The sequence below is a fragment of the Myotis nattereri genome (assembly GCF_964212035.1).
Source record: "Myotis nattereri genome assembly, chromosome: 4".
NCBI lineage: Eukaryota > Metazoa > Chordata > Mammalia > Chiroptera > Vespertilionidae > Myotis > Myotis nattereri.
The window spans coordinates 45,665,974-45,693,802 of record NC_138079.1 but is presented as its reverse complement, the minus strand read 5'-3'; the positions used below and the strand labels follow the sequence as shown (position 1 = coordinate 45,693,802).

At 39.2% G+C, this 27,829-nt stretch overlaps 1 protein-coding gene across 3 annotated transcripts in view; it reads right to left on the bottom strand.

Annotated features, from left to right (window-relative positions):
* Positions 1-27,829, bottom strand: part of VCAN (versican) — a gene marked incomplete at its 5' end in the record, with an annotated part of 94,385 nt that overhangs the window by 9,073 nt on the left and 57,483 nt on the right. For all 3 annotated transcript variants that reach the window (XM_081090395.1, XM_081090397.1, XM_081090396.1), the window contains 4 exons: positions 16,046-16,128; positions 17,613-17,771; positions 22,944-23,057; positions 24,890-25,003. In XM_081090395.1, coding sequence (XP_080946521.1) covers positions 16,046-16,128; positions 17,613-17,771; positions 22,944-23,057; positions 24,890-25,003 — 470 coding nt within the window. The remainder of the gene's footprint in view (positions 1-16,045; positions 16,129-17,612; positions 17,772-22,943; positions 23,058-24,889; positions 25,004-27,829) is intronic.

Sequence of the window (27,829 nt, the reverse complement as noted above, 5' to 3'; positions counted from 1 at the left end):
ATCCACTGAGCCAAACCGGTTTCGGCTCTAGCTTGCTTTTTAATGAACTTCTTACAAGCAACCAGAAAATGTCCTCAGAGGTGGAAAATGTCCCAAATCCTAAAAGTATCTGTGCGATGCTTCCCCTTTCTTGTCCCTACCCACACTGCCCATCTCCCTTTCTTCATTTTTCTTCATAACACTTATCGTCTAACATCCCACATGATTTACTCATTTATCTTATTTTTTCTCACTAATAGATTATAAGCTCATTGAGGACAGGAATTTAGGGTTCTTTTATTTAATACTATACCCTCGGTGCCAAGAACTATGCTAGACACATACAGGTGTTTTTTAATAAATAATCTGACACTTATAAGTAAGAAACCACAGAGTGTGTTGCATTCTCCCCTATCTACACCCACCCCGAATCGAAGATGTTGCTTGCTGCTGGCTAATAATGGGTGAAACAGGCAATCACAGATACAACAGGTGGAAGTAAATAACTTCTCTGGAAGACAGCTGGCAATCCATATCAAGAGCCTCAAAAAGTTCCTACCCGTGGACCCCATAATTTCACTTCTAAAATTCCATCCTAAGGTAATTTTAGCTGAACAACACTTTATCTAAAACACTGTTTATACTACCAGTAAATGGGAAACAACAACCTATAGCGTGAACACATATTCAGTCAATTGGGGTATAGCCAGACAAATGGAATATTGTATAACCCAGGGGTGGGCAAACTTTTTGACTCGAGGGCCACAATGGGTTCTTAAACTGGACCGGAGGGCCGGAACAAAAGCATGGATGGAGTGTTTGTGTGAACTAATATAAATTCAAAGTAAACATCATTACATAAAAGGGTATGGTCTTTTTTTTTTTTTTTTTTTTTTTTTTAGTTTTATTCATTTCAAACGGGCCGGATCCGGCCCGTGGGCCGTAGTTTGCCCACGGCTGGTATAACCATTAAATATCCTGTCCTTGAAGAATATATAAGGGGATGGTAAATACTAAAGTGTTAAGTTAAAATTCAAAAGCAAAACACTAAAAACATACAATGATCCAAATTTGACACATACCCTCTGATGCGGGTGCGGGTGTGTGTGTGTGTGTGTGTGTGTGTGTGTGTGTGTGTGTGTGTAAAAGGCCAAAACGAAATGCCGTAAGATGTTATAAAGTTTATATCTGGGTGATCTGAGATTGAAATTATATCATATTTTTTGTATCCTTACATACTTTCCTACTTCCCTAGAGTGAGCGTGAATTATTTTTCTAATCATTTAAAATGAGCACTGTAAAAGGATCTCTGCACTATCAGAAAGGAGTTACAGGTTTCTTAGCTAGCCCTTTTCCAATCGAACCTCAACAAATATCACTTCAAGTTACAGGCATTGGCTGCCCTGGATTTTGCAGCTGACATTTCCTCCTGATCTGAACAATAACCATCTCATTTTCACACTGAAATGAGATTCAGATTCTCAGGGTGCAAGCTGCCCAGACTCAGACCTCTGGTAAAAGATTTAATTGTTTTTGGTGGGAATTACATTTGGCTTGCAACGGTGATTTAAAACGTGTGTTCTGTGTTGTTGCTTGGCAGAGCTGTGGCTTAATGGTGCAGGACCAAATTTTAGGTCTGTGGTTTTTACAAGAATGTCTGATACCCACAAGCATGTCACACTATTACCTCATATCTGATAGCTCCATTGTGCGGATTTATTTTGGCTGGGATGCTTTGATTCTGCTCCATGTTATTGCCAAATGGAGTTAGCAAAGGAAACTCCAGTTTTCTGAACAACTTTCTTTGTTCCCTTATAAATGCTTTACAGCCTTATTTAACATCACTTGTAGGGAGAAAGAGCATAAAAAAATAAATCTTTGACTTTAGGTTTAATAATGTGTGTGTCTGTGTGTGTGTGTATGTTTTCACAACAGTTAAATGTGAGGGAGTGATCTCTCCTCAGGAAAGCAGTTCTGAGTTAGAAGAATGTAATAGAGCCTCTTTTACACACACAGGGCTTCATGCACAGAGAAATAAAGATTCTTGGAATGAGCAGAGAAAAATTCATCACTCCTATATGGATGTTTTCCCCTTCACTTGGGATTGTAAGCATACATCCTGGGTGATCTAGTCTGGATTGGTCCTCTTCTAGGGCTGGATGGGCAAACTAAGAATTGTTCCAGAAAACTAGCATGATTTGGGGAGAATTCATTTTAACTTCATTGAAAAAATAAATGCTGATCAGACTTTCCCCCTGTTTGTCTGTGTCTCAGAGACTCATGTTACCCACCCAGAACCCTGAACTCTTGCTGTCTCCCCCAGAGACCAGGATTAGATCAATACGACACCAGAAAGAGGACCCTAAATTACTTTCCATCTCCAATTTCTTCTGATGTAGAGAAAACTATGGCATGAAACTCGAATAGTTGATTAGAGAAAAGCCAACTAAAATGGAACATTTTCTACAGGTTCTGTGACAAACTAGCATCTATTAAGAGGCAATATGTGATAAAGTTACTTTTCTTTAAAGTTCCAATTAAATGACTACCATTTTCTACCTGTAAAAAAAAAGTGGCAAAAGAGACAATCATTTCAAATTGTATTTAGTAACTTCTCAGTTATTGTTTTCTCCCTTCCCTCCCTATTGGATTCAAGTAAGTCAGCTGCCAAAAGCATAAAATGACTAAAAAAAAAAAAAACCTAGCCAAAATCAAACATCTAAGTACAGTTTTCTCACATGAAAACTGTCTCCATAAACCTGAGAACCCATTTTGAACCATTCCTACTACTGAGAAAAACTCAGAGTACACTGAAGTTATTCATCAAATTTTATTCCACTTTATAAATGCTTAGGTTACTCCAAGTGATCCATATTTTATTGTCAAAAATGTATTCCTGTCTTACATTAATATAAGAATGCAGAGTTACTGTGCAGGTCTACGGGAGCACACAGCACTTCCCTGCCGGCCACATTCTTCACTCTCAGAGAGTGGCTAGTTCCAGAGATCTCACAGGGAATTTACTAATTTTTCTCAAGCAGAATAGCAAGAGAGCTATTCTCTCCTTCCTGGCTCTTCACAAATCTCCAACTTGATTCAATTAACATACTACAGGAGCCCTGACTGTTTTGCTCAGTGGATAGAGTATCGGCCTGTGGACTGAAGGGTCCCAGGTTTGATTCTGGTCAAGGGCATGTACCTTGGTTGTGGGCACATCCCCAGTAGGAAGTGTCTAGGAGGCAGCTGAACTGATGTTTCTCTCTCATCGATGTTTCTAACTCTCTATCCCTCTCCCTTCCTCTTTGTAAAAAATAAATAAAATATATATTTTTTTAAAAAAATAAACATACTACAGGAAAAGTGTGTGTAGGGGTGGGATCTCTGCTTTTGAAAGTTATGGGCAATCTACTAAAGACAAACAGGTTTACATCCTTTCAAGGTGAACTCAGATTATATAGTGTCTAGGAGTCCCAGCTGTGATTCAGAGATACCAGACATCTTTTATCTTTAAAATACACACCACATAGCCATGATCAATGGCCCTAAACTCACCTCAGATAACTAGCATTACAAGTAAGAACAAAACAAACTGATGATAAAGTGTAATGTAACTAATTGACCTTTTCCTTATGCAGCAATAGATAACTGCCTTTTCATACAGTTAAGAAAGCATTATTTCAGAAACATTCAAGAGTTAGAAATAAACCAGGAGCTTTCTTTGCTTTACTTTGGAAAAAAAAAAAAAAGGTGTTTGCTTGGGTTCAGTTTTGAGCTCTGCTTTCAGTTAAAGGAAACACGACTGACCAGTATCAGTCAGTTACTGCTGTAACAGTCACATCCCAGCTGCCCCTTTAGGTGATACAGATATAAGCAAATTAATTTATGAGGAAATATGCAAACAGCTGGGTGGTGAAAATGAAAGGGTGGAGCAAGGAAGGTTCTTGAAGCAAAGAATGGCTTTTTCTTATCTGTCCATGCAACATCCCAAAACAGTGCTCACTTTTCCACATAAAGCTTTTTTTAAAGTCTTTGCAAATATTATGCTAAGCGAAATAAGCCAGTCAGAGAAAGACAAGTAACACATGATCTCACTTATATGTGGAATCTAATGAACCAAAAAACCAAAAACAAACAAACAAACAAAAAAACAACCTGATGAACAAAAAAGATCCAGAGATATTGAAGCCTGCAACAGACAAATGTATTTAAGAGGAAAGAGGTGGGGAAGTGGAAAGAGATTAACCAAAGAATTTATATGTATATATGCATAGCCTATGGACAGAGAATAGTGTGAGGAAGGCCTGGGCTTGGGACTGAGTTGGGCAAAGGGATCAATGAGGGTGCGGGGAGGGAGCGTGACATCTGTAATGCTTTCAATAATAAAGATAAAAAATTTTAAAGTCTTTGAAAAAGAATGTCAATTCAAAAATAAAAACCTTAAAGATACAAGGTCATGCTTCAACCTCTACCAGAGAAAGAATTCCCAGAACATTAAATGGTCTTATTTTAAAATTCCTTTTATCAGCATCTTAAAACTAAGAAGTTTTCAATCCAAACATAATAATTAGCCCTTCTTCATAATATTTGACCCATTTCAAATCCTTTTCATTGCAATTTTTATCATTTCTTAACTTTATCAAATAACTCCTATATAATAAAAGCCTAATATGCTTATGCTAAGTGTCTGGTCAACTGGTTGGCCATTCAACCAATCAAAGCGTAATATGCTAATAATAAGCTAAGGCTGTTCAGCCCCTAGCTATGGCATGCACTGACCACCAGGAGTCAGAGAGTTGACTAGTCGACCTGTTGCTATGATGTGCACTGACCACCAGGGGGCAGACGCTCTGACCGATAGGTTAGCTTGCTGCTGGGGTCTGGACAAGACAGACCAGGACTGAGCGAGACAGACCAGACACACTCTGGAGACCTCCTGTGGTCCCTCCCCAGCTGGCCAACCTCCCGCGTCCCTCCCCAGCACTGATCGTACACTGGTGGGGTCCCTCAGACTGGCCTGTGCCCTCTCGCAATCCGGGACCCCTTGGGGGATGTCAGAGAGCCGGTTTGGGCCCGATCCCGCAAGCCAGGCCAAGGGACCCCACTGGTGTACAAATTCGTGCACCGGGCCTCTAGCCTATATAATAAAAGCCTAAGCCACTGTTATGGTGGAATGACCAGAATGACTGATCCCTGTGATGTGCACTGACCACTAGGGAGCAGGTGCTCAATGCAGGAGCTGCCCCCTGGTGGTCAGTGCGCTCCCACAGGGGGAGTGCGGCTCAGCCAGAAGCTGGGCTCATGACTGGCGAGCACAGCTGCCATGGCAGGAGGCTCTCCCAACTCCGCAGCAGCAGGTGCAGTGGGCCAGGATGAGCGTGAGTGGCGCTCAGCCCCCAGCCCCAATTCAGGCTCCTCCCTGGCCTTCTGCCACTTGGCACACTGCTACATCCCCCTGAGGGGTCCCAGACTGCGAGAGGGTGCAGACCGGGCTGAGGGATTCCCCCCACCACCCCAGTGCACAAGTTTTGTGTACTGGGCCTCTAGTAAGGAATAATCAGTAGGCACTAACTAGTTCTTCTAAAGAGACATTCTGTTTAGAATCTCTTAGTTTCTTTTCCTCTACTAAAAGGAAAAAAGAGTTTTCACAGACACTAGATAAAATGAAAGGTCATCCTTTTGTATGTCATAAATTTAAGATTTACCACCATCTCTCTCTCTCTCTCTCTCTCTCTCTCTCTCTCTCTCTCTCTCTCTCACACACACACACACACACACACACAACCTGTGTAGTAGATAAGTTCCCACCATAAATATAATAGAGAATATGCAAATGGTTAATGATTAGCATAGTAGACTGCAACAGAGCCCTTGAGATGGGAAAACTAAGCTATTCATTAGACCAGCTGTGGGCAAACTACAGCCCGCGGGCCAGATCCAGCCCGTTTTAAATGAATAAAACTAAAAAAAAAAAAAAAAAAAGACCGTACCCTTTTATGTAATGATGTTTACTTTGAATTTATATTAGTTCACACAAACACTCCATCCATGCTTTTGTTCCGGCCCTCCGGTCCAGTTTAAGAACCCATTGTGGCCCTCGAGTCAAAAAGTTTGCCCACCCCTGCATTAGACAGATTTGATAGCTAATCAAGCAGTTCTTACACACTAGCAGCCATTGGGTTCCAGCCTGAGAAAAAGGTACAAATCATCTCATATTGTAGCTCTTCAGGGGCTCTAATACATAACTGAAACTGCAAGTCTTGAACTCCATCTACCTATGCATCACCTACCTGTCCTAAGTATATTTAAATATAGTTTTTCAGCTGAGATGGAGTCACCTTTTACTCTTTAAAATTCACTATAATTTAGGGAACCTTTGATGGCCAATTAAAGACTCTATATTTTAGAACTGTTATGAATATTGTCAAGCACATTTGAACAATTAATCACGCACATTCCATTGAAAACAACATTCTTGACATTTGCTCGGGGAAGCTAGTCTATGATATAATATATTATTGTAATTTGGGGGAGAATTTACTAAAGCATCAAGTAAGAATTTGGGTGTGTTGTTTTTTTTCCATGAGCTGTCCAGTCACCATTTTCACCTACTCTGCCTTCCCCCAAACACTGCTAATTTAATTCATTGTAAAACATTTTCATAAGAAAACCAGAATAGAACTCTAGGTTCGCATACCAAGGGAACTAGCCAAGGAAAACTTTTCACTGGTTTATTATTGTGTATAAAGTAAAGATACGGGAAAGACTAGTGCTAATATTTGCCTCAGTTGCTAGGATTTTACTAAGCACGTGACTCCATGTGTTTGCTTCATGCTGCACTTGAAAAATCATCTTTTTTACATTTAACTTTCAAGTTCACAATATCAAGCAATTTGTGCTAGAATTTTTAAACTCTAAGCTATAAGAACTTAATTCACAGAGACTATTATTCCTGCATAGATTTAGTTGGCGGTCTGGGAATGTGAAGTTTTGGAACGCAAAATACAATATGGCCACTAGGTGGAGATAGCCATCCATCAATCTATTATGAATTACCAACTCGCTGTTAGCAAAACATAATTTAGAATACAGCCCCAGAAATCATGTTCATTTACTCCACGTGGCAAAGAAAGATGAAAGGATCATCTGTGATATGTCGTCTCAGATGTGAGGGAAAGCATGAAGGAAACACGGCTGGAAGAGGGGCCTCAGCCAGATCCTATTTGCCAACCTGATTGCATTCGATTCTGTTCGAGGCCATTGTGGCTAGAATCAGAATTTTCTATTTGACTAAAATGTTCATCTACAACAGCTTATTTTCCTGCATTTGGCCTTTTTAAAGTATCCATGGTGTACATCAGTGGTGAAATCGTATCAGAAGCAAAGCCAAATCTATAGTATCCGCCTAAATAAAATCCTTAGAACAGGGCAGGCCATCCACACCTCTGCACACCAATGAACGTCGGCAGTGTGATTCACATTTAGTTTGGCGTTAGGCACAAACTTATCTGAAGTAGCTGTGAAAACATGACACCTGTACTAAAAGCTGACTTCTCTTGTGTGCAAACTCCTATCACCTGTGCTCCCACAGCTACAAATGACATCCCAAAGCAGTCCATGCCAGGGGTAAGCAGATAACCACCAAAGTATAAAAGCAAACTCCAAAAAAAAACTACTTTGCCAAGAGGCCAGCTTACTCGTTTGAAACACACGCTGATAAGGACCCACCTCTTCCCTAAATAAGGAACTCAGAATGACCACGCTGGGCCACCCCCGGCCTTTCAGAACACAGGTCAAACGTTTATCTGAAAGAAAGCTCGGGGGAGCACTTATTACAGAAACCAAAACATTTGGGAACTTTAAAATGCCCTTTTCCCCCTTCGATGGCTGTGGGACACAATAGACGTTTGTTTGCAGTCTGTGGAGGGTACATTAAACTTTGTTTTATTTAACTTGTTTGGGGCAAATGACCTCCCTGCAAGGTAGGGATAGACCCTCTACTGATCCTTCTAGTTGCATAAGGTTACTCTGGCCTGGGTCCTTATTTATTTATGTTTTAAGGGAGGTTATGATTCTGCTGTTGTCTTTTAGTTGAACAACCGAAAGGAAAAGAGCAGCTTTGTTTCAAAGGAGAAAGACACATTTGTTTTGGTGTCACTGCCCTAGGTTGGCAGCCTAGAGACAGATCTTGCAAACATGAATATGCTGAAGGGAAGAAAAACGAACTTGGGGTCTCCTGATAGTTGTTAAAGTGGCAGTGTGCCCATTATTTTCCTAGCTGGCAAATCTCTGTGTGGGAGAGCCTATCTGCCAGCTCTTGAGCACAGCACTAATCTTGTGTAATAGCGTGAGCTCACTGCCCTACAAAGGCAGTAATTATCAACAGCATTTTCCAAAGGATGTGAGTTCCTCCCACTGTGAGACCACTGGAGACAGGGCCCCAGGCAGAGCCCCTCTGAGCCACTTGCTTTCATTCAATCCCCACCGTGAATGGGTGGGTGCCAGTGGCTCCTTCCCCCCAGGCTTGTTTGCACAGGTCTTCAGTCAGGAAGTGCTCAGGATCCAAATGCAACTGAAAGTGCCAAAACTCATCCAACATTTTTCTTCTGCCTTTTTTATGGTTATTCATTGCCTTAGCCTTATTAGCCATGAAATTTTGATGTCTGTATGTGACTTTAAAGTTTCAGGGAGCATGCTGGAAGAGCATCTGTGAGAAGGAACGGCAATGCATTGATCATTTACTTATAATCTTCTCAATTGGGAAATGATGTTCCGGGGATGGGTAAATGTTGTTCTTTCAGTGTTTGACCCGTCACTAGCCATCTGCACCCAAGGAAAGGCAAGGTGGAGATGAAGGTTTTATGTTCCAGAGCTACTCTATCGCACCTCACATTTCCCGTGTAGAATCAGAAGGACCAGTGCTTGGTTTCAAACCAAACTGAGCTGCAGCACAATGAAAAATTGTCATTAAGAGCTCGGTGGTCTTCTGCAGAAAAGAAACTGAGAGTTCTACTAATGAGGAATGTGTTAGAGGCTGAGGAAACTGCATACGTTTTCCTTGGCGTTTAGGTTAATATAATGAAGCCTGTGAGGTTTGACATAATTAAATTAACACCGATATGCAGAGTGGCTTGTTCACAGAGAAGTGGCATTTGGAGCTAAAACCCACAGCACAGCTGACACACACCCATCTGCAAATACTTTCTAGAAAGTCTTAGATTTTCAGGTGGTAAGAGGAAAACTTAAGTTTTGGGTTTGAAGGTTTGTTTTGCATTATTGTTCTGCTAAAGCATGTGTAATCCTTTCAAACAAGCAGAAACCTACAAGCAAGCTTAGAAAACACCAGGAATTAGTTAATTCTCCTGATTCTCTTTTCAATGTCCAAGACATCTGGGAGAGGGAGGAGGCCAAAGCCTTTGTGTTTATAAAGGATAATGATGATCCATTCCTGCAAAAAAGAGCAATAGTTTATGGCCTGCAATTTGTTACTCCTTTTCTCTGCCCCTTTTAAGTGTCTCTTCCTGGGTTAAGGGCTATTTCTTCATTGTTTCTACCTTTTTCAAAGCTGGTTTTTCTCACAGTACTTTGCTTGACAGACTGATGTGTTTATTTATGAAAGAAGAAAAGGCACTCTGGATTTAAAGTCAAACCCACAACCAATCTGGCTATTCTTACACGTCAACTCCAACCAGTAGGGAGAGTGGGTGCCCCAAATTCTAGGTGTGCCAGCTCGACAATGTTGAACCATGCTTATTAAATGAAATAAAAATTCCGTTATGTTCTAGAAATATTTTAAAGTAGGACTTTTTTTAAGTAGCAAAGGCTATCAATTAGCTTTTTTGTAATCTATTTCGTAAGTATCAAGGGACAAGATGAGTTGGCTAGACATTGATGGATCTGTGAGTTAGCCACTTGTTCAAGATTACTAATCCAGGAGATTCAGACCCGTGCAGAGGAGAAGGGGTCTGTGTGGACAGGGAGAGCGAGGAGGAGGAAGTCATGACTACTTCCTAGGAAGCCCTGAAGCCAGCAGCCTTGCAGGGGTCAGCTTAAGTGCGAACAAAGTGAGATGACTGAAGGGAAAATGTGCAAGAGATGCAGAAAATGTCGAAGAATAAATTCAGGATTTGGTGAGGTTTTTTTTAACCAAACACATCAAACTTTCCTAAAGCTCCTCAGCATTTTAAACAGGGAACTAACTGGGCTGTCAGTTCTATTCAATCCTCCACCTCTGGACAATGCTACCAAAGGTGGCATTTTTCTTTCAAGTCGCTGTGTCTGATCCATGAAGCATCAGGTCTCCCGTGGTGACGGGTTAGCTTTGAAGGTGCTGGGGAACTCAGGGAAGGGATGAGAGGAAGGAATTGCCTCTTGAAGCCTCATTCCTGGGGGTCAGAAGCAGGAGGGAGCAGGATGGTAACAGCTTTAAATCTCTGCTGTCCATGGGTTGATTTTAAAGAGGTAAGTAGTGTGATTAAAGCACCCAACTGTTTCTAATATCTCCCTGATTGTGGTGTCCATGGACACACTGTAGTCTATAGTTCAAGGAAAGCTGTAAAAATGAATTTGCTAGAAAGTAAAAATGCTTCCATAGTGTTTCCTGATGTCTGTGCTTAAAAGGACAGTCACAGACAGTGGATGAATAAATGAAGCTCTGTCCAACCTTAGGCAACAATTCATCCTTGGTCAAACCTGCAGAGGGGCCGTGGTGGAAATGTTTGTTTTCCATCTTTCCTTTCCAAAGCTTGTTGTAAATGTATTCTTGGGACAACCATGGACACAACTGTTATCATTCCCAGTGGGAACACCTATGTCCTTTGCGTTAATAACTTTTGTAAGACACATTATGCTTGCCTATAACTTTCTGCTTGTGAGGAACATTGTTTTCTTGTCACCACATTTTGAAATCTTACCTATTATGTTTTAATGTTTTTCATCTTGGTACAACTTTAAATAAAATAGTTAATTTAGGTTAAGCAAGAATAGCCACAAAGAGAATCAGCCAAAAGACTTACTTGCTCATTTCAGGATTCAGAAGATAACAGTGAGTTGTTTGAACAATTTATGGATATTGATTACCATTCAAAAAACATTTGTTAGGTCTCTATTTTTGTCAACAACTCTGCTAGGTGTTGAATGAATAGAGATGAAAGTTAATCCCTGCCTCAGAGAGCACAGTGTCAGGAAATTTACACCACAGGGGTCTGTGGTAGGATGGGAAGAGGCACAAGGAACCGCAGGAACACAAAAGATGAATGAGCATTTAGTCACACCCAGCTTGGAGGGCTTCCTGGAAGAAGACCTTTAGCTAAGCAAGGTATTGAAATGCTTATTAAATAAAATGTAGTAAGGGGCATGAACATCCTAAGCACTAGGGCAAGTGTGTGCAAAGAGCTGCAGGAGTGAGGGGTGCTGGCTTATTCTTTGAGATGGGATTGCTTAGGAAGTGGCAGGTGGAGTGCATGGACTTGGTATGCCATGCTCAACATTAGAGCTTTTACTGAAGGCAATAGGAAGACACTGAAGAATGTTAAGAAGGGAGTAACAAGAGTTTAAGGCAAGGAGAAAGGAAGGTCACAGGCACCGCAAAACAGATCTGGGGGGAAACACTTCAGACTAGTCATTCATTTAACAATTAGTTAAGGCTAGAACTTAAAAGTCAGATAATAGTATAGAAGCTAGATAAGAAATATTTGCTTAAGTTTGCCAGCTTTAATGTGTATTTAACTTGGATGGTTTAACTTAGTGTCTTTGAAGACATTACTTGGGTGACAAGTGAAGTAATTCATTATTGAGGTTATTTGTCAAGGTTTCCAACAAAGCACTTGGGGCATTTCACTGTTAGAGATCAATAGTCGAGTTAAAGAGTAACTGGTAGTAGAAATACCTTCTGGTAGAAATAACGTAGTAGAAACCCAAGTGACAAAGTGGAAATGTCAATGTGTTAAGAGAAAATAACCTCCATAGAAATCACAAGGGGAAGCCTATAACCAATTTTATCCATGAGCATTCTTTTGTGAAATTTATTGGGCAAATGCATCAAATAAATATTTTTTTAAAATATAACAAAAGCAAGAGTTTTGCACTTTGTTAATTATATCAACATCCTATTATAGAGGCCAGTAATGTGGAGTGAATTGACCAGGGTCTGAAGAAGAGAGGCAATTTAGGTAACTTGGACAAGAAACATTGTTAAATTAGTCTAAGCATGTAATTGAATTAGTCTAGCTGTAAAGCATGTTAAATATGATATAATTATGCTGCAAGTTGGAAGCAAAGTTTAATTATTTCGAGAGAAGAAATTATTGAAATTGAGACCTAATATAAGCTTGTTTTTACTGAATATTAGACTGAGTAACCAAAGATAATATACGGTAAATATCAAAGGTTCTTTTTGTTTTAATACTGCTCTACCTCCCAAGAAGGATAAGCAATGATAAATCTTTCAAACAAAAAGTGGGGGAGGGAAGGGGGGGCAATCACTCTAAAACATAAACAAAGTCCTTAAAATTACACACAGTCAAGTTAACACCATTTCCAAGGGTAAGCAGATACTGCTTTCTCCGATGAAGAGTTTACTACTAAGGGTATTTTCAAAAGCAAGACACTTGGAGTAAACAGCGAAACAAAGGAGAACTATTTTATTCAGAGGCCGGTGCACATATGGAACCTGTTAAGGGGATGGTGGCTGCAGAAAGAACTGTAAACGAGGGTGAGACACCTAGCCTGTCTCAGAAAGGAAGGGATGGAGGCAAGGGTGGTTTCAAAAGCAGAAAGTGGGCCAGAGATCAGTCAGATGGGAGGGAGACAGGCTGTTGGGCAGATGGTCTTTTCTGTTCCAAAATGTTCAAAGTTAAGGGACACACCTTACCACACTTTTATTTCACACAAAGAATGAATTAAGAGGAAACTGAGGGCCAGTCAGAGTTTTTTCTGGAGTTACTTGTGTCATTTCTTTGATAAACTTTGCTTGCCAGTGTAATTCATCTTCTGCCTTCTTCAAACCAAGGCCCTCACTTGGTGTGCTCTCCATCACCCTTAGCTTTCAATTAAAAATGTGAATTAATTAGAGTAAGGTTCCTGTTTACAATGTACAGTTATCAATGGTAGGTTATCTTCCTCTGGAAATTCCTGGGAAAGATCAATATTTTTCGACAAAGTGCAATGATTGCTTATTTACCAAGTTTAGACTATGAAAATGATCATTTCACAATCCACTGAAAATTAACAGACACAGGCAAAAAAAATGGGTAAGTTGGCTTGCTTTGGCTTAGTGGAATAATGGCATCTGATGAGCCAAGTGAACTGGAATGGCACCTGACAGGGAAGATAAATTCCCTAAGATATTTTACAGGTCTTACATGCCTGCCAGGTATGTCAATATTCAGTCTCATTGAGCAAGCTCACAGAACTTCTAGGACCTTATCACAGAAACCATGAGAAATAAAAAGCAAGCAAGAGAAACACTTCTTTGAAGAGCTGAACTGCCAATGGAGAGATCAGAATAAACACGTAGGAACATGCAAAAATGGTAAGAATGAAGACATACAAATCAGTTCTATGTAACCAATGAGAAATTGCACATAGTCAGGGACTTGGCCTAATCAGGTGAGCATGTATGTTGCAAATGACAGGCTTTACATATACTCCACCCAGCCAGCTGCAGCTCTTCTAGGCTCAGGGCCAGCACATACAGGGAGACTATGTGGTCTGGCTCTGCAGGGCACGAGTAAGTACCAACCTGAATGGCCACCTGCATCCTTGGCATCCTGGCTTCTGTAATATAGTTGGAAGCTCACAACTCCCTGCACTTTTCACTGCGCTATTTATAAAGGAAAGTTTGTGAAAGGAAGACCCATTGGTGGGTATCCTATAAACCCAGTTTATCCCAAAGAAAGCAGTATGCATCCAATAAGCGAAAACACATTAAATGCCTATACTATATAATCTGCATTAAGAGAATTATGGAAACAGTTTTAACTATTGTAATACACAGAAAAATGTCATTTTAATTTTTATGTATTCACTTACAAATGAGTAAAAACAAGTCTCTCTTCCATTAAAATGAATATATAAGGACTTATGTCATACCAATAATAATCTAATTGACCAAATTGATCCCCTTAGGTACAACAAAAAGAAAACATACAGATGCAAAAACTGCACATACACCACTGAGCAAGGACAATTAGAAGACAAGACTAATTGACCCAAGAGGTGTGGTTCATATATCTTAGAGCAGTGGTTCCCAACCTTCCTCATGCCACGACCCTTTCATACAGTTCCTCATGTTGTGGTGACCCCCAATTTCATTGTTACAAATTGAACATAATTAAAGCATAGCGATTAATCACAAAAACAATATGTAATTATATGTGTTTTCCGATGGTCTTAGGCGACCCCTGTGCAAGGGTCGTTCGACTCCCAAAGGGGTTGCGACCCATAGGTTGAGAACCGCTGTCTTACAGGAATATGTTTTATGGACAATCTACTTTCCCTATTACCTCTGAATCCTGCCAAAGAACCTACTTATGAACTTGAACGACAAACAGTATTGATTAAACATAAGGGGTCATGACAGAGGGCAAGCTTTATTGCAGGATTGCTAAAGGAGTTCTGTGGCTTTGGAAACAGGTCTAAGTTCAAATACTGGCTTCACCACTTACTAGCATTGTGACTATGGGCAAATATCCCAACCTACTGACTCTCCCTGTCTTTACCTATAAAACACCTAATGCCCCCTGAGAGGTTATTGTGGGGCAAAAACAAATGCAAAGTGCTTAGTAAGAGATCGACACAGATGAACTAGGGAGTATATCCACAAGGGCACCAAGAAGCTTCCCTGAACAGAGTACAGCTTCCAGAAACAGATTACTCTGGCATTTGTCCTAGAGCAGTGATGGCGAACCTTTTGAGCTCAGCGTGTCAGCGTTTTGAAAAACCCTAACTTAACTCTGGTGCCATGTCACATATAGAAATTTTTTGATACTTGCAAACATAATAAAACAAAGATTTATATTTTTGATATTTATTTTATATATTTAAATGCCATTTAACAAAGAAAAATCAACCAAAAAAATGAGTTCGAGTGTCACCTCTGACATGCATGTCATAGGTTCGCCATCATTGTTCTAGATGAACCTTACATTTTGCCAAGCTCTTTAGATATAGGTGAATGGCAGGTACTGAATGAAATATAAGCAGCTAAGTGGTTCACACCCAAGAAAGAGCTTAACAACTATTTTCAATTTTTCTTCTTATTTATTTACTAGGTAAATTAGAATTAAATTTACACTTACTGTAGCCAGTGGATCCCAACTTTGTCTGCACTTTAGAATCAGGGGTTCTACTGTAATGACTTTGAGCTGAGGCCTAGGCACTGGTTGTTTAATTGCAGTCTCCTGGCGATTCTAACAGCCAGGGCCTAGAACCACTAGTATAGCTAACCACCCTGGAACTATTTCTAAAAAGCACCTTTGCCAATCCTAACTCAGGAACCTTAGTACAGCCTACTCAAGACTGTTGCCAGTATAACCACTCCTTTTTTTTTTATGAAGCAGAGAAAGCTAAAAAGCATATAATTAGTCAGCAGAGTTTGAGTGGAAGGAAATTCATAAGATCATCATTCAAAAAAATTTTTAAGATGAAAAAATAGGGCATTTTGCTTGGATAAAAATGAGCCATGCCTTATAGCAGATTTCCAGTGCAATTATTTAATAGAGAAAGGTATCTTTTAAAGGCATTTTATTTTACAGTTATTCTTTCCCTTTTTATCTTGAAGCTATGCAAAGCCAACATAACTATCTGAAAGACAGACTTGAGGCAATTCTGATTATGTGGCTTCCCAGTTCAATGGAAATGTGATCCAGTCCTCTTATCAAGAGAGCCACAGTGACTGCAGGACTGGTGGTTGGATCGATTCTCATGGAACTCTACACTAAATCCCTTTTATTTCACTGAGTGACCCTGAGCAAGTCACTGAACTGGTCTCCAGTCTAATGCGCCCCCCACACAATGCAATCAGCACACAGTACCAAGTTCCTAGGAATCCTTTTCATCAGCAGCTTACCAGTGTGCTGCCATCAGTCCAACGGAAGTCGTGCTCAAACATCTTGTCATTGAGGCCTATCCACTGGTAGTCATGGCCCAAACCTGAAAGATGGTAAATAACATGGATATTTTTATTACCTTCGCAATATATGGATGAAACATACAAAAAATATTTTCAGAATGAATCGTGCATCCTCTTTTCTGGATGGATTTTTGTTGTTATTCGTAAAAATTTTTCATAGTCTGTCTTTTGTCCTTTTGCCCAATGTGCTTTAAACTAAAAAGCTAATTTTCAAACACTATAAAACATTAAAACATGAGACATAGACATTATTTTTCTAGCAGTTTACAATTATTTAATTGTTTTCTTCATCCTTACTCTGATAGAAACTTTTGATTTATTCTTTTTATTAAGTTATGCTATTGGTGGCCAGGCTGAGAGGCTCAGTGGTTGAGCATTGACCTATGAACCAGGAGGTCACAGTTCAATTCCTGGTCAAGGCGCATGTCGAGGTTTTGGGCTCGATCCCCATTAGGGGGCATGCAGGAGGCAGACAATTGATGATGTTTCTCTCTCATCATTGATGTTTCTATCTTTCTATCCTTCTCCCTTTCTCTCTGAAATCAATAATATATATATATATATATGTTTTAAAGTTACAACATTGGCAAAAATTCAGTGACCCAATAAAACATGACAGATCTTACCCATGCTAACCTCACTTTGAAAGCCACATGTTTCTTCTCAAAGCAGTTTAGACAGTGAATATCAGGACCAAACAGTCCTGCAAAATTTCCTCAAAATTAATTGTTTTCACCATAAGATGAGTCATTGGCAAGCATACCATGCAAAAAAGTTAAGTGAACCTCTATCCAAATTGCAAATTAACAATCACATTTCTAAAAGATAGGAAGCATCATGAGAACATATTTAATTGAGCATAAAATAATGTTTCATGAGCAAAAACAATTCTACATATTTGTTACATGAAAGCTAGCTTGCCCTCCTCTTTGCTATAGTTTAAAGAGTAAGTAAACAGCTTTGGTAATAAGTTGCATTAGTATTGTCTCTGTCTATTCATGATCTTAATATGAAGTCCACTTGCTATGGTCTAAAATAATAGAATTTTGGATGAGAACTAATTATGCACAGGAGATAAGAATAGGGTTCTATTAGCAATTCAGTTTCAATTACTGGGACAAAAATAACTGAAAGCAACTTTCTCTTTAATTCAGACAACATATGCATGTATTCTAAATAGACTATGAAGGTAACCATCAGAAGAATTAGATTGAACCCTAAGATGCAGCCATTTTTGTAAGTAAAAAGCTGATCAAATACTATGCTGTTTCACCTCTTATTGCAGGCCATCCAAGAAATGCCTTCCTATGTTATAGTTGAATATTCCCCCAAATGGGGGACTCATACCAGATATATGATTTTAAGTAGTCCATAGATGAAGGATTTAATAAGTGGAATGACAACTGAGAAAGTACTTGTTCTTTTTAATTAGACGGGAGAGAAAGCTAAGAAGGTGGTGAGAATGAAGGAAGCTTCAGGAAACCAGTGTATATTTGGTACATACGATTCACAAACATTTGTTCTTCGTGAGACAGAATGCTGGTGAGATGGGCACCCTGCAGACGGCATTCCCGTTCGGCTGCATCCCACGTGCGTCGATGGGCAAAGTACTTGTAACACTGTCCTTGGAATTTGTGCCAGCCATAGTCACATGTCTCTGTGTCTGGGAAGAAATAAGGCAGAGGCTTCTTAAACACATCTACGTCATCTAAACTTGGCTCACTGATCCAAGTGCTAACTGAAGACCCAAGACAATATTAATGCAACATCCCTGCAGTAACGGATCCATAAAATGTGGCATGATGACAAAAATATTATGATAAAGAGAGGCCAAATGATTCCTGCCAAATGGATGGCTGTACTGCAGGTCCTCAAATAAGATCTTGTTGTTCCATTCAACTTCATTTTATTATAACATAGATGGGATGCTATTGGAACTTAACTGTTGTTTATAACCGTCAGCCTATGGTTAGACACAGGCCTGACACACTAACCTGAAATAAAGACATCATTTCACTTAAAGTCTCAGAACCTATGGAGGATGTTAAGTGAGAACTTACTGTGCATCTTTGGACTGAAAAGCCAGCATCTAACTGCAGTGTCCTCAATTAGAGCCAGCGTTAGCAGGATAGAAGACTGGAAGAGAGGCCAGCCAAACCTCTTAAGCTGCAGTGTCTACTGACTTACTGGTGAAATAGTTGGAGCTAATTCCTTACCAATGAAACTTTTAGTGATAAAAATTTGGCTAATAGGATTCTGGATGCTTGCTTGAGTACTTCAAAGGTCTGGAAGTAGGAGTAGTCCTTTCCCACTTCCCAGAGAGATAGCTGGTGGCCAGTCTCTTGACAGGTAAGATTTACAAAGAGAAAAAAATTCTTCATTGGTAGCAGCTTCTGGGATACAGCTAAGGCTGTGTGCCTTCTTCCCAAAAGGAGCAGGAATATAGGTAACTGTAAGTGCAAATGCATCTGGATTTTAAGTTTATTAAGAATTATAAAACCTGAGTTCTTTAACTTCATTCCCAGTATTCCACTAAGCCCATTTTATATATAAATATATATAAAATAGAGGTCCAGTGCACGAAATTCGTGCATGGGGAGAGGGGGTGTGGTCCCTCAGCCCAGCCTGCACCCTCTCCAATCCGGGACCCTTCAGGGGATGTCCAACTGCCACTTTAGGCCCGATCCTGCAGGGTCTCGCAATCTGGGACCGCTGGCTCCTAACCGCTCACCTGCCTGCCTGCCTGATCGCCCCTAACCACTCTGCCTGCTTGCCTGATTGCCCCTAACCACTCTGCATGCCTGCCTGATACCCCTAACTGCTCCCCTGTCTGCCTAATTCCCCTAACTGCTCTCCCCTGCCAGCCTGATCACCCTAACGGCTCTCCCCTATGGCCTGATTGCCCCTAACTGCCTCTGCCTTGGCCCCACCACCATGGCTTTGTCCGGAAGGACATCTGGAAGATGTCTGGTCTAATTAGCATATAACCCTTTAATTAGTATAGATATATATTATTTTTTTTTCCTCTTTCACAACAAGCAGACTGTAACCAGTATTCTGGTAGGATGAAAACATTTCTTCAATATATCTAAATTATATACTGGCAGTGAGTGTCAGCTATACTTTCTAGATTGCCAGTTTTGATGTGTTTTCATAGGAAAGCAGCCTTACTCATAGCACTGCATTTTCAGTGGTAATATTCCCTCAGACTCACCCACTGACAAATGAGGTTAAATTCTGTATTTAATAATAGTTAATTGAAATAATTTTTTATTTCTACAAAGCAATTCTCACAAATATATGTAGTTACATGCAAAAACTAGCAAAACTGTAAAGTTCATAGCATTTTAAGCACCAAGAAAACTTTCTAGATTACCTAATGACCATCCATTCCTCCCCTTACTTTACTGATCTATGAAGAAAACAAAACCCTACTCCATGAAATAAATGCTTGTTTTATGTACCAGACTTGGTGGCCAAATTGAAAGTCAGATTGCCTCCCGACTGTCACTCCATTTACTCCTCTTTCCACAATTGTGGGAAAGCCTGTGGCCTGAGAGATTAAATTTATTTTCCCCTGGCTTCAGTGATTTAGGCCATACTCATATGACAGATGCAACTGATCTCTAAGAACAGTCTTTAGTTCAGTTTAGTCTAACTGGCCTGTTGTTTAGCTACAGCCAGCTGACTAATTGATTTAAATCATGTGCACTGGAAGCTTTGCGTTCTAGTAAAGTGCTGTATGGAGACCACTAGATCTCACGGGAAAGGACACAGGACACAGCTTGCTCACTTGGTATAAAAGTAGCACTCAGTGCCCAAGAATGAAGCATATTTTGTTACTTGGATGCAGTAATTTTCTTTTTGAGGAATTCTCAGGGAAGAACTCAGAGCTGAGCTATGAGAGGTGGGGAAGAAACCAATCTTCATATATGAGGGGGTTGGTTTACATGGGAGGACAACTGGAAAAATTTTTAGAACATTCTTGCTGCCAAAGTCAATAATGTGATATTATAATAGCATAGTGTTCCTTATCCTTGGAAATTATAATTTATTTTAAGACACATGGCTTAAAATTCTGGAAGATCCTTAATTTATTTATTTTTTTGTGAATAATGCATCACAAAAAAAGTCTTCTATAACAGTCTTTCTTATCTTCTATTAACCCAAGTGATTTTTGTCTGGTTTTATCTTTCATCATTAAAATAGATTACCACTATATTTCCTTTACCGCCCCCCCCCCCAAAAAATACATGATCATACTCTTCTGAACGTAGGTATCAGAAGCAGTCTGTTTGTTTATCCCATCTTACCTAAAAATAATGTAACACACATTTCATTTCTCAAAAGGCAACTCTTTTGGGTGACACAGCCTTAGAATACATCTGACCTGAAAATACGTCTTATGTTTTAAAACTCCTATAATGCATAGGTTGCATTACAAAGTCCCAGATTTTGTTGTGCCTGTGCATGTTGGGATTGGGTTGGGGGAGGGTATGACACTCCTGCTCATGGTCACGGAAAATGAAACTGTCATTCAAACAATCTCACACAAAAAAATCGATTCGCCTTATGATATGCAGGCAACATTTTCAGCACCTCTGACATATAGCTGTCAACTCTTAAGTTGTCAACACTTGGGCACTTCTCACCGACAAGCTATGTCCCTGACTTTAGTGGGGGCCATCTATGTGTCTCTCCACTGTTCTAAGACCCTCTTCCAGATCTCAAATCTGTTATAATTCCACCAAATTGCAGCCCCTATTCCAGAGTTACTCGGACTTGGGATGTTACTAAAGAGAGAACAGAAAAGGTCAGCTGAAGAAACAACAACACAGTCATCACTGAATTTGGACAGAAAACTGTTTAGACAACAATGCTGCTGTGAATGAAGAAAACATTTGCTCTTAGGCAACCTGAAAAGAGCAGAAAAACTCCTTCAGAGTCCTGCCAATAAATCACAGGAGCACAGCTGCATTTGGTAAACAGACCGGGATGAATGTTGCTCATCATGTGGATGAAAGTCTAACTCACTGTAAAAAAAAAAAAAAAATAGAGAATGCACCTGAAAGTTAGGTGGCACCGGAAATGAGAGAAAAACCCAAAATCTTTTCTTTCTGATTTTCCTTTAAAGAGATGGAAAAGGTAACTGGCCCCAAAGTCCCTCTCAAGGATGTGTTACCGCATCAGGTACAGACATAAATAAAATGCTTATCTGTCAGAGTTACTTTAGAAGGGTGAAGATGTTGAGAAAAACCTAGGCTTTCAAAGGCAGCTTAGGTTCATTTTCCCCACACTCGCATTTTCTAGCTGTGTGACCTTTAACACATACACACTTGTTTCTCGCTGAGCCTCAATTTCTAACCCATTTACTCATAGAAATACTGTGTCAACCAAATGAAATGATGTACCTGGAAGCATTTGATAAACTATAAAGTATCCCACAAGTAGTATCTCTCTTTATTCTCTGCCAAAAATTATGCTGAGTCGCCAAGATCAAGGCTGTGTTTGTGTTGTTCAGAGCTCTATCTCCAGTGCCCAGGACAGGGCCTTGAAAACAGTAGGTGTGCCATAAACACCTGTTGAACAAATGATTTTTGAATTGATCCTTGTAATTGGAATAAGTGTGATTTTTGAATTGCTCCTTGTATGTGGAATAAGTGGAGCAAGAATCATTTAAACAAATTTTAATAACTCAAGTATATTACCCTATGTTTTCTTTAACAAATAGCATTTTTCTCACTGTTTTCATTTAAGAAGGGAAACAGTGAGAAATTGCTTGGTCAATTTTCATATTTACCTTTTAAAATTCTAAAGCAAATAGATTCCTCCTTTGCAATAAAGAGAAAAGGAAAAAAATCTAAAAACTCAGCCATCAGCCATCCCCTTCGATTGGCAATTTAATACAGGCTCCTTTTAGTTTTGTTTTTTAATTGTGGTGATGTTTGGATTAATGCTAAAAAGTAAAATGTAGGGCTAGACCAATGTATTCTGAGTGTAATACATTTTCCTTTTGTCTGGTGGAAGGGAAGTTTGGCACTAGGCACTTTTGTCAAAGCCAAATCACTGTATGACTTTAAGTAGAGGAAATTGGCGTTCCAAAGCTTAGCGTGCTGAGCATGTGATCTGTTTCTGATGCATGGACTAAGAAATGTTACCATTAACCACCTAACATGTACTCTCACGTGGGCCATAAAATGCAAATTACAGGGATCAGGAGATTTAAGCCATCGTGAACATAGGCCTTTCTTTCATTCAGAAAAAGTAAATGCTTCTGCAGTAGGAAAATTCCCTGTTGAGCAGATTCACAATATCTTTTACGTAGTGTTTGCCAAGTCCAAGTCAATGCGTTCTAACAACTATATAAACTCATTCTCCAGAGATGATTGACTAAGAAAAATAAGTCCCTTGAGTCTCAAGTGCGCAGGGGGAGAAAATAAAGGCAACTAACATTGAATTCAATGCTACCTGGAACAAACCATGAACATGGATTAAGGTCTATTCCTAATTTGTCCTTTGGAGGAATACATGTAACAATGTTCCTTTTGTTGGCTAGATGGTTTTAAATTTGCTCAGTGTGCCTGTCTGCAATTGCATCCTATCAGTGAAATAAAAACGATCAAGTCAACGCTATTTTTCAGATGTTGTGAACTATGGACACATGAGGAACCCTCAAGTACTTAGGAACCTGTGGATTTCCTCTGCAGGAAAGAATATGTAGTATGGCCAAAGGACTAAAAATACCCAAGTCATTATGACAAAAGACTCTCCAGAAGTAACATTCAAAATGAAGTATCAATAAAGTTCATCCTACAAATGTTGCAATAGCTCTTACCTTGCTCACAAAGTGCACCAACATAGCTGGGAAGACAGAGGCAGCTGAACGTATTAAAGCCGTCAACACACGTGGCTCCATTGCGACAGGGGTTAGAGTGACATTCATCGAATTCTGAAATAAAATCATAAAAGGCCACAAAAGAACTTTCAAAAACAATCAAAGGATTCTAGTTACTGTGAGGTTGCTAGATAAAATACAAGATAGCCAGTTGAATTTGAATTTCAGATTTAAAAGAAAAAAACTTTTAGTATATGTATGTCCCATTTTATATTTAGGACATACTTAGAGTGAAAAATTATTCTTTTTTTAAATCTAAGATTAAAATTTAACTGCCCTTCTTATATTTTTATTTGCTAAATATCTGGAAACCCTAAGAACATTTCAACAATTTAGAGGAGGATCACTGTGTCCATTTCTTTTAGATGAGTCAATGAGCCCTAAAATGGATCAAGTTTTAGTCTAGCCTACCCACTCCCAATCCTGGCTCATGCTCCGCTTTCCTCACTCCTGAAATACTGAAAATACCTGGCAGGCCTCCCAAGCCCTGGGCCCTTCCCTGTCCAATATCTCCTCCATTCTGCCGATGGTCGCCTTCTTTGGACACAGTCATAATTTTACTCCTTGGCTTTCAAACATTCCATAGATCCCAGCTGTCCAGGACAGTTGTCCTTAGAGTGTGGTCCTGGGACCAGCGACAGCAGCATCACCTGAGAATGGTAGAAATGCACACCCCAGGCCCACCCCAGATTTGTCTACTGAATCAGATACTGGGGCTGGGGTAACAACAATCTGTATTTACCCGGCCCTCCAGGTGCCTCTGATGCACACTGAAGTCTCAGAACCACTCAACTAGAGCATGAGGCACAACTACTGAGCTATTATCTTGAGACAAGCACTCTTTCAATATGAATGTTAGGGATTTTATCCCAATATTTCCATGAGCCTTCTTTACTCAATCATTAAGAGAAAAGCATCCTGGTGCCTCTAAAAGAAGCACCCGACCGTTATTATATTCCATCATTTCTTTCATCAGAGATAAGGTCTACAATTAGGCAAATTTAAAATGGAGTCTTGCCCTAACTGGTTTGGCTCAGGGGATAGAGCATCAGCCTGGGGACTGAAGGGTCCCAGGTTTGATTCTGGTCAAGGGCACATGCCTGGGTAGTGGGTTCAATCCCCACTGGGTGGAGTGCAGGAGGCAGTCAATCAATGATTCTTTCTCATCATTGATGTTTCTCTCTCTCTCTCTCTCTCTCTCTCTCTCTCTCTCTCTCTTCCCCCTTCCTCTCTGAAATCAATAAAAATATACATTTTTTAAAATGGAGTGTTTTTTTTTTTAAGAAAAGGAAATCTAAATAAGAATGAGAACAAAAGGAACTGATTCCGTAAGAACACAGTTACATTCTTCGGAACTAGAAAGTGAGGAGGAGGCCTGCAATCCATACCTGCTGGAGGTGAAGGCGGGTGAGGCTGGCTGCTGGGGACAGCCAGGCAAGGCTTTCTCCCACTTTACAGCAGAGGAGCAAGTATCTCAAAATGTTACAGCTAAGCCCCCTCGTTTTAAAATATAGCTTTGAGAAAATTTGCTGTATTTAAATTGATCATTTATTGATATTCACATTTGGGGGATAGACTAAAAAAGTTTGTTAATATTTATGCAACTTTACATTTGTAGAAAGCCTATCTGTAAAATCCACAAAAAGACATAGCTGACCTGAGTAAGCTTCACTGAGTCTTAGGTATATTAACAAAATTCAGTAACCAAATGACCCCATTTCCCACAATCTACTTGTCACTCTATGACTTTAACTTCATTGAACATATAATTCATCTACACATGGATTTCTCTGAAATCCTCTGATTGATTCAAGCAGTATAAATACCCGCCCCACCAATATCTCTTTTGTAAAAGCACTGCACCCTTTCAGGCAAGGACATCTTACCAAGTTCACACTGGTCCCCAGTGAATCCCGGCACACAGGTGCACACATAGGAAGTTTCAGTAGCATAGCAGGTGCCTCCATTGAGGCACGGATTCGTTTTGCAACGATCGGGTCCTATCGTGTTCAGGAAAATAAGAAAAGCAATTAGGCCCATCTCTAACTTTCAATGTATTTTAGCATAAAATGCCACTTATTGCTACCATGATGTATAAGTTGTACCGTAGCAATTTAGATATACTACACACAAAAATTAACATTAACTTTACTCTCTGGAGTGTTTCTTGGCATAACTGATTATTACAAATTGGATCTATTCATTTCTGGGATTCAATCATCATTATTTTCAACAATATTTTGCACAATATCTGGCAACTAATATATTCTACTGCAGATTTAGTTGGCATGATAATGGCAATTGATTTTAGTCAAAAATGATTACACATATGTGCACAGTGAATGGAAATGTATTCTTTTACACGAGGTTAGTTCATGTGAAATGGTTGGATACACAGAACATGCATTCTTTTTAGCAGATTGGCTTGTTACCATCATTTGAATTATTATTGCCTTTTACCACTTAATGCTCAGAAACTGTTTTTCTTCGAAAGTGTGCACTGAAGTCTCTTCTGCTACATTAATATGCTTTTTCCAAAAACACGTTCCAAATGTACTCCTTTAAACTATACTTGAAGAAAAGCAACACATGGATTAAACTCTACTGTATAAAAACAAACCCAAACACAAAAACCTCACCTAACATGAAACCCCCAATTTTTATTGCAATTTTTCTCATTAAAACACAAATAAAATCAGCACTCCTAGCAGATAAATATAAAGGCCAGAGCCACAAATTTATGAGGAGAAACAGCTTAAAATATGTTTTTAAATGGCAAATGCAAATACTTTTACACTGTTTGAAGCACATATATTATCCTATAACAATTCTTGGATAATTGTCTTTATATTAATAGCTTACATTTATTAGAGTTTGAGTATTTTTCTAGAGATGCCTGTTTCAAAATGTTCAAGAATCCACATAACAGTTTAAAGTTTTACAAAATAATTGTGATAAATAGGCTATATATGGGCTACAACTTATGTTCAAGAATCTTAAGACCCAAAACCCTGAAATAATTAAACATGAGAAGAAGACCGTCTACTTATGAAACCTGAACTTAAGGAACATTCGGATAAAGAAGGTACTGCTAGTAGAAGATTACAGTCTTTTTCATATCGGAAAGTCAAACAAACTTTCTGAGTGTTAATAAATCCTAGACTACCAGAAAGACTTGACAAATTCATATTTGCATGTGTGGGATCAATTTTAGGTTAATTCAGATGCTTACACCGACTTCAAAAACTACCCCAACTCTTCTAAGATTCTTTCTCATGTAGTCCTAAAAATATTTAAAACCTCCCTAGCCGTCTTAGCTTTCTGCCTCTCAAAGTACTCTGCCTAGATGATGAAGCTACAGTCAACAGCACATCTGCACACTGGCCTCAGCACAAAATCAACATGACACTCAGGAGAAGGCGTTTGGTGAAACTGTGATGTGCCATATAAATGCGATGCACTATTATTGTTCCCTCCACAGACACCAGATACCACACTGAGAGTATGGGACAAGGACGTGACAAAAAAGTGGGTCTTTCTGTGAACACAAAGTAGCTTAAATTAGAAAAAAAATATGTTTATAATTTTTATTCTTCTGTACACAGTTTGAATTAACCTCTGAAAGTTAAATCTGCAACAGATAGACCAGGCAATGCAATACGAGCGTCCAGTTACTGAATTAACCTAATATGATGATCTGTTTTGCAATGAAGACGCAACATCTAATTCTAGGTAAACATTGTGGACTGGATAACTGGTACACATTTATTATTCATTTGTCAAACTTAATTCTCTCTCAATATTACCAATGATTCCTATATCATATTTTCACCAACCTGAAGTATATTGTAACTAAATTACAAATGGACAAATCTTGGCCAGATTACATGCTTATCATTTACAGATTAAATATAGGATGATAACAAAAAGTATTCATCAGCCACCTTTGATCAATTTTATTCATAAAATAGTTCAAGTCATTTATAAAAAGTTGCATGTTATGACTATTTTACTCTATCTGAAGCACAACAAACTGAAGTGGTACAAAAGATAATATTGAAATGTTCAGAAGGATAATTCTAAGTGAGGCCATGCTGTAAAGCATATTCATTACAATAAAACTTATTTTGAACCAACACAGCCCTTAAAGTACTGATTTTTTTTTTTGTAGGTAGTAGCTAGGTGGTGATGGTTACTTTTGGATTCCATTGAAAATATTATTCAAATGATGTTCCAGAAAACACCATTACAGCAGACTTCTCAACATTATTAGGCTTGAGTAAAATGAAAATAAGTTCTACAAAATGAATAGTCTAAGATTTCTGGTTTACATATAATAAACTATCAATTATCCACTTTTGTGTTATAATAATAGGAAACCAGCTAAGAACAGTGAAAAGACCATGGACTTTGAGTAGGGCTGATCTCAGTTCAAATCCCACTTTTCCATAATGTGTGTGGCTGTGCAACCCTTAGCAAATTACAGAACCTCTCTTAAAAACAGGGAGAGCTGTACATGCTGTATAGCCTTTTCATGAAGATCAAATGAGACAGTCTATATGACCTAGCATAAAATTCATGCTTCCTGTTCATTCAGTACAAAAACAGAAATCCTCTCTTGACTGACGGAGCTCGAATAAACACTAAATGAATACCCACTGAGTTAGAAGCATTGTGTGGACTACCTGAAGCAAGAAAATTGAATAAAAGTATAAATGGATAACGTATATTGCACGAGCTATGTGAAATGTTTATTAGAGCTATCTACTACTGTCAAATTTTAAAGGCCTGACAAATTTTGATATTATCATAATAGCACTTATCAA